Source organism: Porites lutea, chromosome 6, assembly GCF_958299795.1.
Source record: "Porites lutea chromosome 6, jaPorLute2.1, whole genome shotgun sequence".
NCBI classification, from domain to species: Eukaryota; Metazoa; Cnidaria; class Anthozoa; order Scleractinia; family Poritidae; genus Porites; species Porites lutea.
Window position 1 is genome coordinate 17,794,970 of NC_133206.1, and position 15,278 is coordinate 17,810,247.

The 15,278-nt window shown below is 39.6% G+C and overlaps 1 protein-coding gene across 1 annotated transcript; it reads right to left on the reverse strand.

The window, feature by feature from the left end:
• Nucleotides 1-7,632: 7,632 nt before the first annotated feature.
• Nucleotides 7,633-12,468, reverse strand: LOC140941960 (uncharacterized). Its single transcript, XM_073390958.1, has 4 exons — nt 12,344-12,468; nt 10,149-10,544; nt 8,632-8,949; nt 7,633-7,661 (listed from the first exon to the last, which is right to left on the reverse strand). The coding sequence occupies exons 1-4, from the start codon at nt 12,450-12,452 to the stop codon at nt 7,633-7,635; spliced, it is 852 nt and encodes a 283-aa protein (XP_073247059.1). The 5' UTR covers nt 12,453-12,468.
• Between the last annotated feature and the right edge of the window lie 2,810 nt (nt 12,469-15,278).

Genomic DNA, 15,278 nt, shown 5'->3' on the forward strand with positions numbered 1-15,278 from the left:
GAATAGCGAATTACAGTAAATATTAATTTACAATACGTTAGTAGGGCTAATAACCCCTATTTAACGGCTACTAAGTCCATCATGTAACGTCCCGTTTAATTCTTTTATTCCACTGTAACTTTTGGAACAATGTGTAACAGGTTATAACCCCTGCCGATAATTTGAATCTTAAGACCATGTACGAGGGCTACATATACAGTGCAATTAATCGTAAATAAGTAGATTGTACGGTACTGGTAACTTTTGGCTATGACGCTACGACATGTATTACGTATCCTACAGACTACTATCAACGACTTAATTTAAAAAGCTGGTTCACTAACTTACAGAACAAACGCCACTGTTTATATTTACCTTTATTATTGCTGAAGACTACAACTGGTGTTTGCGCCTGTGGTGTTACTGATGAAACTGATGTTGCTGAGACCTGCACAGATGTTAATTGGATCTCACTTGTTGCTTGCGCCTCGGGTGTTACTGGGGAAACTATTCTTGCTTGGACATCCTCAGGTGTTGATGAGAAAACACGTGTTGCTTGCACTATGGGTGTTACTGAGAAAACTGTTATTGCTTGGTCCTGCACAGAAGTTGGTGGGACCACATGTGTTGCTGGGGCCTCAGTTGTTGCTGGCACCAGGGTCGTTTCGTCATGTGGTGTTTTGGAGGTTTGTTCTAAACCAAATGATGGAAAGAAAAAAAAATGTCATAGGGTTGTCACAAACAACAAAAAACTTTCCTTAGTGGCCACAGTAAAACTCACATCTGTCACTGCAAACCATAGATGAGGTGATTTAGGAACAGCGAATTACACTAAATATTAATTTACAATACGTCAGTACGGCTAATAACCCCTATGTAACGCCTACTAAGTCCTTCATGTAATGTCCCGTTTAATTCTTTTATTCCACTGTAACCTTTGGAACAATGTGTAACAGGTTTTAACCCCTGCTGATAATTTGAGTCTTAAGACCCTGTATGAGGGCTACATATACAGTGCAATTAATCGTAAATAAGTAGATTGTACGGTACTGGTAACTTTTGGCTATGACGCTACGACATGTATTACGTATACAACATGTATTACATGTATTACGTAATCTACAGACTACTATCAACGACTTACTTTAAAAAGCTGGTTTACTAAGTTACAGAAAAAACGCCACTGTTTATATTTACCTTTATTATTGCCGAGGACGACAACTGGTGTTTGCGCCTCTGGTGTTACTGATGAAACTGATGTTGCTGAGACCTGCACAGATGTTGATTGGATCCCACTTGTTGCTTGCGCCTCGGGTGTTACTGGGAAAACTTTTCTTGCTTGGACTTCCTTAGGTGCTGATAAGAAAGCACGTGTTGCTTGCACTATGGGTGTTACTGAGAAAACTGTTGTTGCTTGGTCCTGCACAGAAGTTGGTGGGACCACATGTGTTGCTGGGGCCTCAGATGTTGCTGGCACCAGGATCGTTTCGTAATGTGGTGTTTGGGAGGTTTTTTCTAAACCAAATGATGGAAAGAAAAAAAAATGTCATAGGGTTGTCACAAACAACAAAAAACTTTCCTTAGTGGCCACAGTAAAACTCACATCTGTCACTGCAAACCATAGATGAGGTGATTTAGGAACAGAGAATTACACTAAATATTAATTTACAATACGTCAGTACGGCTAATAACCCCTATGTAACGCCTACTAAGTCCTTCATGTAATGTCCCGTTTAATTCTTTTATTCCACTGTAACCTTTGGAACAATGTGTAACAGGTTTTAACCCTTGCCGATAATTTGAATCTTAAGACCATGTACGAGGGCTACATATACAGTGCAATTAATCGTAAATAAGTAGATTGTACGGTACTGGTAACTTTTGGCTATGACGCTACGACATGTATTACGTATTCTACAGACTACTATCAACGACTTAATTTAAAAAGCTGGTTCACTAACTTACAGAACAAACGCCACTGTTTATATTTACCTTTATTGTTGCTGAGGACTACAACTGGTGTTTGCGCCTCCGGTGTTACTGATGAAACTGATGTTGCTGAGACCTGCACAGATGTTGATTGGATCTCACTTGTTGCTTGCGCCTCGGGTGTTACTGGGGAAACTATTCTTGCTTGGACATTCTCAGGTGTTGATGAGAAAACACGTGTTGCTTGCACTATGGGTGTTACTGAGAAAACTGTTATTGCTTGGTCCTGCACAGAAGTTGGTGGGACCGCATGTGTTGCTGGGGCCTCAGATGTTGCTGGCACCAGGGCCGTTTCGTAATGTGGTGTTTTGGATGTTTGTTCTAAACCAAATGATGGAAAGAAAAAAAAATGTCATAGGGTTTTGCACAAACCACAAAAACTTTCCTTATTGGCCACAGTAAAACTCACATCTGTCCCTGCAAACCATACATGAGGTGATTTAGGAATAGCGAATTACACTAAACATTAATTTACAATACGTTAGTAGGGCTAATAACCCCTATGTAACGCTTACTAAGTCCATCATGTAACGTCCCATTTAATTCTTTTATTCCACTGTAACGTTTGGAACAATGTGTAACAGGTTATAACCCCTGCCGATAATTTGAATCTTAAGACCATGTACGACGGCTACATATACAGTGCAATTAATCGTAAATAAGTAGATTGTACGGTACTGGTAACGTTTGGCTATGACGCTACGACATGTATTACGTATTCTACAGACTACTATCAACGACTTAATTTAAAAAGCTGGTTCACTAACTTACAGAACAAACGCCACTGTTTATATTTACCTTTGTTATTGCAGAGGACGACAACTGGTGTTTGCGCCTGTGGTGTTACTGATGAAACTGATGTTGCTGAGACCTGCACAGATGTTGATTGGATCCCACTTGTTGCTTGCGCCTCGGGTGTTACTGGGAAAACTTTTCTTGCTTGGACTTCCTTAGGTGCTGATGAGAAAGCACGTGTTGCTTGCACTATGGGTGTTACTGAGGAAACTGTTGTTGCTTGGTCCTGCACAGAAGTTGGTGGGACCACATGTGTTGCTGGGGCTTCAGATGTTGCTGGCACCAGGGCCGTTTCGTAATATGGTGTTTGGGAGGTTTGTTCTAAACCAAATGATGGAAAGAAAAAAAAACTTTCATAGGGTTGTCACCAACCATAAAAACTTTCCTTAGTGGCCACAGTAAAACTCACATCTGTCACTGCAAACCATAGATGAGGTGATTTAGGAACAGCGAATTACACTAAATATGAATTTACAATAGGTCAGTACGGCTAATAACCCCTATGTACCGGCTACTAAGTCCTTCATGTAACGTCCCGTTGAATACTTTTATTCCACTGTAACTTTTGGAGCAATGTGTAACAGGTTTTAACCCCTGCTGATAATTTGAGTCTTAAGACCCTGTATGAGGGCTACATATACAGTGCAATTAATCGTAAATGAGTAGATTGTACGGTACTGGTAACTTTTGGCTATGACGCTACGACATGTGTTACGTACACAACATGTATTACATGTATTACGTATTCTACAGACTACTATCAACGACTTACTTTAAAAAGCTGGTTTACTAAGTTACAGAAAAAACGCCACTGTTTATATTTACCTTTATTATTGCTGAGGACGACAACTGGTGTTTGCGCCTCTGGTGTTACTGATGAAACTGATGTTGCTGAGACCTGCACAGATGATGATTGGATCTCACTTGTTGCTTGCGCCTCGGGTGTTACTGGGAAAACTTTTCTTCCTTGGGCATCCTCAGGTGTTGATGAGAAAACACGTGTTGCTTGCACTATGGGTGTTACTGAGAAAACTGTTCTTGCTTGGGCCTGCACAGAAGTTGGTGGGACCACATGTGTTGCTGTGGCCTCAGATGTTGCTGGCACCAGGGTCGTTTCGTAATGTGGTGTTTTGGAGGTTTGTTCTAAACCAAATGATGGAAAGAAAAAAAAATGTCACAGGGTTTGCACAAACCACAAAAACTTTCCTTAGTGGCCACAGTAAAACTCACATCTGTCCCTGCAAACCATAGATGAGGTTATTTAGGAATAGCGAATTACACTAAACATTAATTTACAATACGTTAGTAGGGCTAATAACCCCTATGTAACGCTTACTAAGTCCATCATGTAACGTCCCGTTTAATTCTTTTATTCCACTGTAACGTTTGGAACAATGTGTAACAGGTTATAACCCCTGCCGATAATTTGAATCTTAAGACCATGTACGAGGGCTACATATACAGTGCAATTAATCGTAAATAAGTAGATTGTACGGTACTGGTAACTTTTGGCTATGACGCCACGACATGTATTACGTATTCTACAGACTACTATCAACGACTTAATTTAAAAAGCTGGTTCACTAACTTACAGAACAAATGCCACTGTTTATATTTACCTTTATTATTGCTGAGGACTACAACTGGTGTTTGCGCCTCTGGTGTTACTGATGAAACTGATGTTGCTGAGACCTGCACAGATGTTGATTGGATCTCACTTGTTGCTTGCGCCTCGGGTGTTACTGAGGAAACTATTCTTGCTTGGAGATCCTCAGGTGTTGATGAAAAAACACGTGTTGCTTGCACTATGGGTGTTACTGAGACAACTGTTATTGCTTGGTCCTGCACAGAAGTTGGTGGGACCACATGTGTTGCTGGGGCTTCAGGTGTTCCTGGCACCAGGGTCGTTTCGTAATGTGGTGTTTGGGAGGTTTGTTCTAAACCAAATGATGGAAAGAAAAAAAAATGTCATAGGGTTGTCACAAACCACAAAAACTTTCCTTGGTGGCCACAGTAAAACTCACATCTGTCACTGCAAACCATAGATGAGTTGATTTAGGAACAGAGAATTACACTTAATATTAATTTACAATACGTCAGTACGGCTAATAACCTCTATGTAACGGCTACTAAGTCCTTCATGTAATGTCCTGTTTAATTCTTTTATTCCACTGTAACTTTTGGAACTATGTGTAACAGGTTATAACCCCTGTTGATAATTTGTATCTTAGGACCATGTAGGAGGCTACATATACAGTGCAGTTAAACGACAGCATTGTTTTTTTTTTTTTAATCGACTCATGCTATGTATTTGTTTCACTGTATACATTAGTCACACCTAAGTAGTGAAAGTTTGGATATCAAACCCTTCCACTATTTAAATAACCTATTCAAGTGACATTCACATGGCCATCCTAGTTTGATATTGAGGTCTCTGTAGTCTCTGTTTCTTTTTTTAAGCATTTTTTGCCGCGAAACCAGGGAAGTGACATCGCTTAACTTGCATACAAATTATTGTCAGTTCCAATATATTTACAGCTACATCGATCTCCTACCTACGTACATTTTTGTAAATGCCTTATATAGTGTGAAATAAAGAAAGATTGAAAGATTGAAAGATTTGGCTCTGAATTTCGTTACTTACTTGAACCAGTGGTAGTACTGTAACCACCAGTGACAATAAGATTCAGTTCCTTATAAGTGCATCCCCCTCGGTTAACTGCCTGGCAGAAATATCTCCCACGGTCATCTGGCTGTACTTTACCCAAATTCAGAATGCAGGTTTTATTCGGGCTGGGTTTTTTGTAAGTGCAGATAGGCATCTCCAGATACGTTAAGTTGACAAACCAGTTCATTTCATACGGATAGTAGTAGTGGGAGCTTGCCCACACAGATGGCTCTTTCGGCCCCTTTGCAGTGCATGTCAAGGTAACATTGGAGTCCTTTTGCACCAGAATATTGTTGTAAAAATTTTGTGGATTTTCTGAAAGCGAACTGTCACCATGAACAGTGGCAAAGAAGTCCACTTGTGGGGCGTCTTACATATATTTAAAAGAAAAAGGTATTTAATAGGGCAATTCTTATCAATAATACAGTATCTTAAATAATTTTCTATGTACTCTCCACCCACCCCACACCGCAAGATCAAGCCAACAAATCAACAAAGCCGAATCGAGGAAGCGTTGCGAACGCCAAAAGGTGAAATTTTCCCGTCCATAAGTGAGTGCTGATTCGGGGTGAAGAAGGGGTTTGGAATTTTTCGTCTACTTTGTCCATTATTTTAGCTACAGGAATTTTAATTAGTTAATAGACTGCGAGAGCCGTTTATATTTAGTTTTCTTTTCCAAGTTACTGGTGTGGGACGCGTTACACATACACGCGAGCGGTGAACCAACGATCTCCATGCGACGAAGTCGTATATATAATGTCGATAAGAAAAAAGCAATCTGAAGTTGAGCTAACGTGAACGAGGTGATCGTCGATAGCAGAAGGTTATTGCCAGTGAGATCGTAGATGAATCACCTTCAGTGTAACCGTGTAACAAGAATCTGCCCTTTTTAGAAATGCCATGTTTAGATGCCAAAATAAAATCTCATTGGTTCCTAGGGACCGGTCATTATTTATCGCCTGGGGGAGGGGGGAAGGAGGATTTTGGGGGGGATCACTTGATTTTTAGGAGAAAAAAAGGGGGGATCAGTCGTAACTGAGAACCCAACAGGGGAGATCACTGAAAACTTTGGAAGGATCATGATAGAGGGTCAACCAATCAAATTTGCTTGGATGGATTTATGAAAAAGAAAGGTCCGATAACTGAAAGTTATTCTTTTTAATCAGTTGCATTGTTCAAACTAAAACTTTATACATGATGTTTTCTTGATTCGATGCATGCAGAGGTGACAAATTTATTGAAGAAAATTTCGTCACGTTCGTTTTCAAAAATTCGGCAAGACGAATTAAATTATTAAAATCTAAAATTACATTAAATTGAATTTACTTCATGGCCTTATGTACACGTATCTTGATATTTTTGATAATGGAGATATTTTTCTCCGTTTTAGCCTTCCGTCCACACTTTGTGGTGTGTGCACTACTTACATTTGTACTGCCGCAATTTTAAATTATTCCATAACACCTCATTGAGATTTATTCAACTTACTTGGTTCACATCAAAAACATATTGAATGGTACCCTACAACCAAAGGTGATGACGTCGAAATAATAATATTAATAATAACAGTCACTTTTAAGGGTTGTAACTCCTTCTTATTATCTTTTAGAAAGAGTCGGAGAAAGATTCTGCAAAAGAGAATAATTCAAAAACAAGAACGCTCTTTGTAGCGTTGAGTCTCCGCGAGCGGTCGACGTCCTTCTTTCCTCACAGCCAAGCGCGGTGAGTGAGAAAGTAAAATTATGCTCTCGATCTACTATGACATAAAAGAAAAGCAAGAGACTGCTCGCAGTCTAGCAGGCAATCAATTCTACACGAAACAGGATTTCCTCGCTAGGAGTTTTTCAATTCCTACTTTATCAACGGTCAAGCATTCTTCATGATATTTACTTTTTATATCGTATTCGATGATTTGTTTCTGAATTGATAAGTAAACGAAAATCATTGTGATATTTCAATCATCGCCGAAAATATATAAACCGTATGCTCATCACAAGAATCATTTGCAAACAATAAAAGTATACAACACCCGACTAGTTGGCCTTACTTGTATGCAGTTTGGGTGAAGGTGAGCCGCCAAGACCTTGGAACCCTTGACCCTGTCTAAGATTGTAGCCCATGCGCTATTTAAGAGGATGTTTTCTTTTCGGATAGTAAATACGAAACAAAATGGGATAAGCGTTCTCAGTTATAAATACTCATCAATCACCAAAGACCTTGGTCACGTGGCCTATGTAAAAAGGACCATCACATAATTATCCTGCATGACAGGCGCTTTATAAGGCGATTTAACAGAGGGTTTTTGCGTTACGAGTTTGGGGGGCTTATATTTGGAGGGGCTTATTTTCTGAATTTTACGGTAACCAAATGGAATCCTATTAACGGTTTAGGGATGGCAGATACCATCACAACAAAAACGAAACGATTTACCTGATTTTACACAAAGTGTCTGTGTCTGTTATCCATGGTTGAACATTTTGGAAGGGACTTGAATAAAGGGGAAGTCGATTAAATTCAAAACACAATCGTTTAAGCCGTATCGGAAGCTTGAGACGACATACCGTCTCGGGTTTAAAGTATAAGCATATGGCCATTTAGCGTCTATACAAAGTTGATGTTTAATCAGAGTAAAGCACTTCATCGTTAAAACATGTCAAATATCTAATTTTGGAAACTCGCAAGAACTGTTAATCTATGAATAAACATACTAACAACTCAAAAGTAGGTTGAGTTTGATCGTCCGGGCGAACGTAGTCCTGAATAGGACCAGTAGGACTGCTGTTGTTGACATTGACTGTGCGGTAGTCATCTTCAAAGTCAAAGTGAGTTGGATCACGTCAGTTGATAGTATTATACTCTGGTTAATGATCTGATTGGTCAATTACGACGCGATGTTATTGGTCGTCTGTCAGTTAAGCCGTGATGTTATTGTTTATGAAGACTCGTAATCAGTAATTGGTGCGTTTCGCTCCATCTCTTGTCGCATTTAAAGAGTCGTCTATTGTTATTCAAATTGTCAGTTCTCCAGTTGTTCTCTCTTATTCTTGCTTGATCTCGTAAATAAGTAGTGTGTACGGTGCTGGTAACTTTTGGCTATGACGCTACGACATGTATTACGTATTCTACAGATTACTATCAACGACTTACTTTAAAAAGCTAGTTGACTAACTTACAGAACAAACGCCACTGTTTATATTTACCTTTATTATTGCTGAGGACTACAACTGGTGTTTGCGCCTCTGGTGTTACTGATGAAACTGATATTGCTGAGACCTGCACAGATGTTGATTGGATCTCACTTGTTGCTTGCGCCTCGGGTGTTACTGGGGAAACTATTCTTGCTTGGACATCCTCAGGTGTTGATGAGAAAACACGTGTTGCTTGCACTATGGGTGTTACTGAGAAAACTGTTGTTGCTTGGTCCTGCACAGAAGTTGGTGGGACCACATGTGTTGCTGGAGCCTCAGATGTTGCTGGCACCAGGGTCATTTCGTAATGTGGTGTTTTGGAGGTTTGTTCTAAACCGAATGATGGAAAGAAAAAAAAAATGTCATAGGGTTGTCAAAAACCACATAAACTTTCCTTAGTACCCACAGTAAAACTCACATCTGTCACTGTAAACCATAGATAAGGTGATTTAGGAATAGCGAATTACACTAAATATTAATGTACAATACGTCAGTACGGCGGGGGGGGGGCACCTGGGTATTTTTTGGTGGGTATGTGCCGCCCGGGACTCCAAATTGGCACCCCGTTCTAGAAAAATTTTTCCCCTAAAATTGATACCCCGTTCTAAAAATGGGCCAATTTTTTATACCCCGCTCTAGTATTCACCCTAAAACTGATACCCCGTTCTAGAAATGGGCCAATTTTTTATACTCCGTTCTGGGGTGCAACAAGAGTACAACAGTTTGCTTGTTAACGCATTGAACCGTACAGTTTTTAAAAGCAATCTGTCCTTGAATACTTTCAAATGGCTGCTTACAAAAGTGGAGCTTTCGTGCGTTCGAAATTTTTATACCCCGTTCTAGAAAACGCCTCTGAAATGGATACCCCGTTCTCAATCAGGAGCTTCAAAATCACGACCCCTTTGGGCGGCACATACCCGTATAGGTAATGTATGGGAGTGCCCCCCCCCCCCCCGGGTAATAACCCCTATTTAAAGGCTACTAAGTCTATCATGTAACGTCCCGTTTAATTCTTTTATTCCACTGTAACTTTTGGAACTATGTGTGACAGGTTATAACCCCTGTTGATAATTTGAATCTTAGGCTATGTATGGGGGCTACATTTACAGTGCAATTAAACGACAGCATTGTTGTTTTTTTTTAATCGACTCATGCTATGTATTTGTTTCACTGTATTTAGGCGTATACATTAGTCACACCTGAGTAGTGAAAATTTGGACATCAAACCCTTCCTCTATTTAAATAACCTATTCAAGTGACATTCACATGGCCATCTTAGTACGATATTGAGGTCTCTGTAGTCTCTGTGGTTCTTTTTTTTGTTTTTGTTCATTGAAAACCACAGGGTCACCAGCATTTTTTGCCGTGAAACCAGGGAAGTCACATCACATAACTTGCATACAAATTATTGTCAGTTCCAATAAATTTCAGCTACATCGTTCTCCTTCTTACGTACACTTGTGTGAATGCCGTATATAGTGTGAAATAAAGAAAGATTGAAAGATTTGGCTCTGAATTTCGTTACTTACTTGAACCAGTAGTAGTATTGTAACCACCAGTGACAATAAGATTCAGTTCCTTATAAGTGCATCCCCCTCGGTTAACTGCCTGGCAGAAATATCTCCCACGGTCATCTGGCTGTACTTTACCCAAATTCAGAATACAGGTTTTATTCGGCGGGTAGGGTTTTTTGTAAGTGCAGTTAGGCATCTCCTGATACGTTGACTTGACAAACCAGTTCATTTCATACGGATAGTAGTAGTGGGAGCTTGCCCACACAGATGGCTCTTTCGGCCCCTTTGCAGTGCATGTCAAGGTAACATTGGAGTCCTTTTGCACCAGAATATTGTTGTAAAAGTGTTGTGGATTTTCTGAAAGCGAACTGTCACCATGAACAGTGGCAAAGAAGTCCACTTGTGGGGCGTCTTACAAATATTTAAAAGAAAAAGGTATTTAATAGGACAATTCTTATCAATAATACAATGTCTTAAATTATTTTTTTTTATGTACTCCCCACCCACCCCTACACCGCAAAATCAAGCTGACAAATCAACAAGGATGAATCATGGAAGCGGTGCGAACGCCAAAAGGTGAAATTTTCCTATCCTTAAGCCAGTGCCGATTCGGGGTGAAGAAGGGGTTTGGAATTTTTGTCTACTTTGTCCATAATTGTAGCTACAGGAACTTTAGTCAATAGACTGCGACAGTGTTGTATTTAGTTTTCTTTTCCAAGTTACTGGCGTGGGACGCGTTATACATACACGCGAGCGGTCACCCAACGATCTTCATGCGAACAAGTCGTATAATGCCGATAAGAAAAAAGCAGTCTGAAGTTGAGCTAACGTGAACGAGGTGATCGTCGAGAACAGAAGGCTATTGCCAGTGAGATCGTAGATTAATCACCTTCAGTGTAACCGCGTACCAAGAATCTGCCCTTTTTAGCGGTGCCATGTTTAGATGCCAAAATATAATCTCACTGGTTCCTACAGGCTGGTCATTATTTATCGCCTGGGTGAAGCGGAGGATTTTGGAAGGGGTGGGTGGATCACTTGATTTTTAGGAGAACAAAAGGGGGGATCAGTCGTAACTGAGAACCCAAAAGGGGAGATCACTGAAAACTTTGGAAGGATCAAGGCAGAGGGGGAAACGCTCAAATTGGGTGGGGGGATCGTAAAAGTCATCAAATGTTATTAGGGAGATCACAGTCAGTGAAGTAACACTGAAACGGGGGATGTTTGTCGTCACCCACCAATTCTAAACCAGGATAGAATATTTTGAGGAGAATCCGCCTAAATTTTCCATAAGTAGACGAACTTTTTCCCAAGATTCAGCAGCACCACCAGTATATCAAGCTGAGTCGAGAGTCTAGCTGAAGGCGGGTGGAGGTTGCGATATATTTAGTTTCAAAAACAAAGCACTCTCTCTCCGTTTTATTTGGGAAACTGATCGAAGCTAATATGCATGTATTCTGGAGCTGAAGAGGAAGCTTTTTAACTTTCCAGCTCCGCTTTTAGACTACCGAGTATCTAGCCTGTGTGAAATCGTGCCCGTGAGTCACGCGCTGCTACTCATGAAAATTTTTTGAAAGTGTCGAAATAGCGTCGACTCCGCTCTATACCCAACAAATCGCAAACGCTCAGCTGCGAAGCCAGTTTTGTTTACCTGATCGCTTGGTTATTCTAAATTAAGAAAGAATACTACTGTCAAACAATTAGAAGAAAGGATTTTGCAAAAATTCCTAAAAATTCTCTGACTGATGGGCATTTAGTTTTTTATATGACCCTTCTCTGCTGCCGAGTATATAGCCACAGCGTATATACATACAACAAAGTAAATCTATCTAACCGTAGAGTTCAGTAATTGCACCAATAGAGAGCTTAAACAACGAATTTTAACGTTGATCGCGATTTCTTAGCCGTCGTTGTACGACTACAACGTGAAAATGGAGAAAATTACATCATTGCCAAACAGCGAACACAGACGTGATCAACTTAATGCCCTGATTTCAGTCATTGCCGAAGATTACACGAGACTCATTTGCATACAATGAAAGTCGTGACGATTCTTATCCCCAGCCTTTACGGTCTCCGCTAGAAATGTCTCGGAGTATATAGCTTACCATTTGCGTCGGTCACACGAAAAAAAAAACAGAAAAAAAGAAAAGCCTGCATTTTTAGAATCTCGCTCACTTACGGCAAGCTTATCAATTAATCAGTTCTCTTACTTCCATATGCTTTTTTCCCACAGTGCTGTCCCCAACTTTCCAATACGCTCCACCATACCACGAAAATTACCAAGAACGTGGTAGAATGCAATCTTCGAGAAGTAGCCATTTTACATCAAACTCAAAAAAAACTCAAAAATTCAGTAGTACAAATTACTCGTTATAACATTTCAATTCCTTGCTTTAGAAAAGTTCAATATTTTTATAGCTTGTTTATCCATCATATGTTTTTTCCAAATAGTGACTTAATAATAATAATCATAATCATAACATATTTTAACAGAATGATTAATAAGATATAAAAATAACAATAATAATATTATAATATCAACATGGGTCCTGACTTCACCCTTACCTATTACTCAACGGATATTTTTTCCCCTTTTGAATCGCGTCATGCCTTTCTTTTTTTAATTTGCGGACGAGAATCCTCATATCACTTTCGGAGAGTAAGCAAGGACTTGCTGCGGTTGACCTTGTTATAATACAAACCTCTTTCCTTTCTTATGGAAATTATGTAACCTGAGATCAGTCTCAGTTTTCGTTTCGCTCTGTAAATAACATTTTGCCGGGGAAGGCGAAACGAAAAGAGAGCCTGATACAAACCTTCTACGAAACGTCTGCGCCCACTTTTTTGATTGATTGACATTTGCTGAATCAGCCAACCAAAATTATTTCCGTTGCTTGTTTTTTAGTATGCAAATTTTTCATACGTGGGAAAACTGCAAACTGGCTGCGATAAAGAATAGCTTAATTACCTACTAGACATAAAACAGTCAGCACAATTGACCACCCCAGAAAGTACCATAACATACCTAATGCTCTTTGTTTGTCACCCCAAAATTTTGCATAAGCATTGTTTTCAGTTTCTCTTGGGGCCATTTTAACTCCCAAGAGAAACTGAAGACAATGCATATGCAAAATTTTCGGGCGACAAGAGCATTATGGTATGTTATGGTATTTTCTAGAGTGGTCAATCCCATTTAACTTCTTGGGAGATTAAAGGAGATGTCGAAGGTTATTTCTGTTGGGGGCGTAGAAGGCAAAAAGTTTTCGAAAAGACGGCGACACGATGTTCTAGTTTTAATATTTTAGCTAGGCGCGCTCGAATTTAAAATACTGAAATTTCTATTTTTCTGTTGCCTTTATATTTTCCTCTGCACTTTTCTCCTATTTTCGGTACATAAATCCTTCAAAATCTTGGAGAAATAATTCGTGAACTTTATTTTTCAAAGACTGTACAAATGTCTCAGAACAAACCAAACGAGTGCATTTAGTCCCGTGAGTCACTTGCAATTTGCGAATTTTCTAGAGAAACAAACGTCTAAAAAAGTATTTTTTTATATATAAATCCAGGTAAATATTATCTGCCAATTTGGAAAGACGAAACGACACTACCAAAAATGCATGCTCAACTCACCTATAAATAAAACGAAAAACAGTATTAGAAACTGACACTTTGTAGTTCTCTTTAGTCATCTGTTTAGTTGTGCCTACAAAAATTCGGCTTGAACAGCGATGCGATATTTTTGGTCTAATGCGTCACAGTGGTGATTGAGGTTTCTTTCGCAGTAAGCCTCCGCTTGCGCACCGCGTTCAGAGGAGTGATTCCCGGCTAAACTTTCAAATGAAACTATTTTTAAGATGAACAGTGTTTTGATTGCACTCGTTTATTGGTAAATACAAAGGTACATTGTTTGCGGTCAACAACTTAAAATAGAGATTTCAACTCTGCGATACACTCACATTTATAGTTCCGTAAATAAAGCAAATCCTGAGAAGACATGAACAAGCATCTGAACTTTCTGAACTTCCATATCACATATAAAGGTATATTTTCCTACTACAAGACCATAAAAAAATAAAAAAAGGCACCAAAAACGATCCTCAACTCCGCCGACGGCTGATCATTCGTGAAAACAACCACGCCAGGAATAACCGCTTTCAACTTCGGTTGATTCCAACAGCCAATCCGATCTTGTGGCATTGTTCTAACAGCCACTCAGCGTTGCGGCCAAAATCTGGCCGCAGTGAGCACAAACTTGTGAGAGTTTGTATCAGGCTCGCCCAACTTTTAGCGGTAGCCGTTTGAGAGAATGTATGAGGGCCTGATGTCAGGTTAGAAATTATGCCGAAAAAATATAGTTACCTTATTTACACAATATGGCAGGAAGGTGTTGTATCACAAACAAGGTCAACTCCAGCCTCGTTTCCACCTGTAACTGTTCCTATCATTTTGGGGGAATTGTCATTCTTTTTGAAAGGGGTGTTTGTTACAGGGGGTCGAGGGGCCTAATACGCACTTAAAGACATAAGAGGGGTGCGTTACTTACTAGACAGGGGGCGTTTATTTGAGAGCGGGCTTCTATTGTATCATTTAAAGTAAGCAAACCAACTCCATAAATTTACAAATTTCATTTCTGTGACGTCATCATTTTCTTTTTCTATTAAATGTATAAAAAAAGCAAGTGCAAACCAACTCTCCAGATTAAATTTGTCTTAGGATAAACAGCGCTTGAGGGTTTGCATTTGGATGCTTAGAGGCCTGCATCCCATCCACTAACATAACCATGCCAGTGCTATCATATCCCAAGAACTTTGTGTTGTCCAACGAGTAGCGGAAAAAGGTGAAGCTCCAGTAATAATCGAAGTTAAAGCGAGAATTGGGAGGATATGGTCCAGATACATAAAGCTGGAATTTATGCAGAGAAAGAATACAATTATTGATACTGTACATAATTTAAATTGGCTAACGGAATCAGTTGAGTTGACTAAGGATATTAAACGAAGCTAATGCAAACTTTCGATCGACTCCTTCTGGAGCCGTGGTCTTATGAATCATCATAATAATAATTTTCATACTCTACAATCGAGGGCTTTCTGGCTTTGTTACCAACTGGCAGTATATTCCTATGCATTGGACAGGTGGTAATGC

Coding starts and splice junctions, on each gene's coding strand:
- LOC140941960 (XM_073390958.1), bottom strand. CDS start 12,452: ATGGCTACTTCTCGAAGATTGCATTCTACCACGTTCTTGGTAATTTTC. Junction 8,950..10,148: donor CAATACTACTACTGGTTCAA/GTAAGTAACGAA, acceptor CATTCGGTTTAG/AACAAACCTCCAAAACACCA. Junction 7,662..8,631: donor AGTCCTCAGCAATAATAAAG/GTAAATATAAAC, acceptor CTTTTTACATAG/GCCACGTGACCAAGGTCTTT.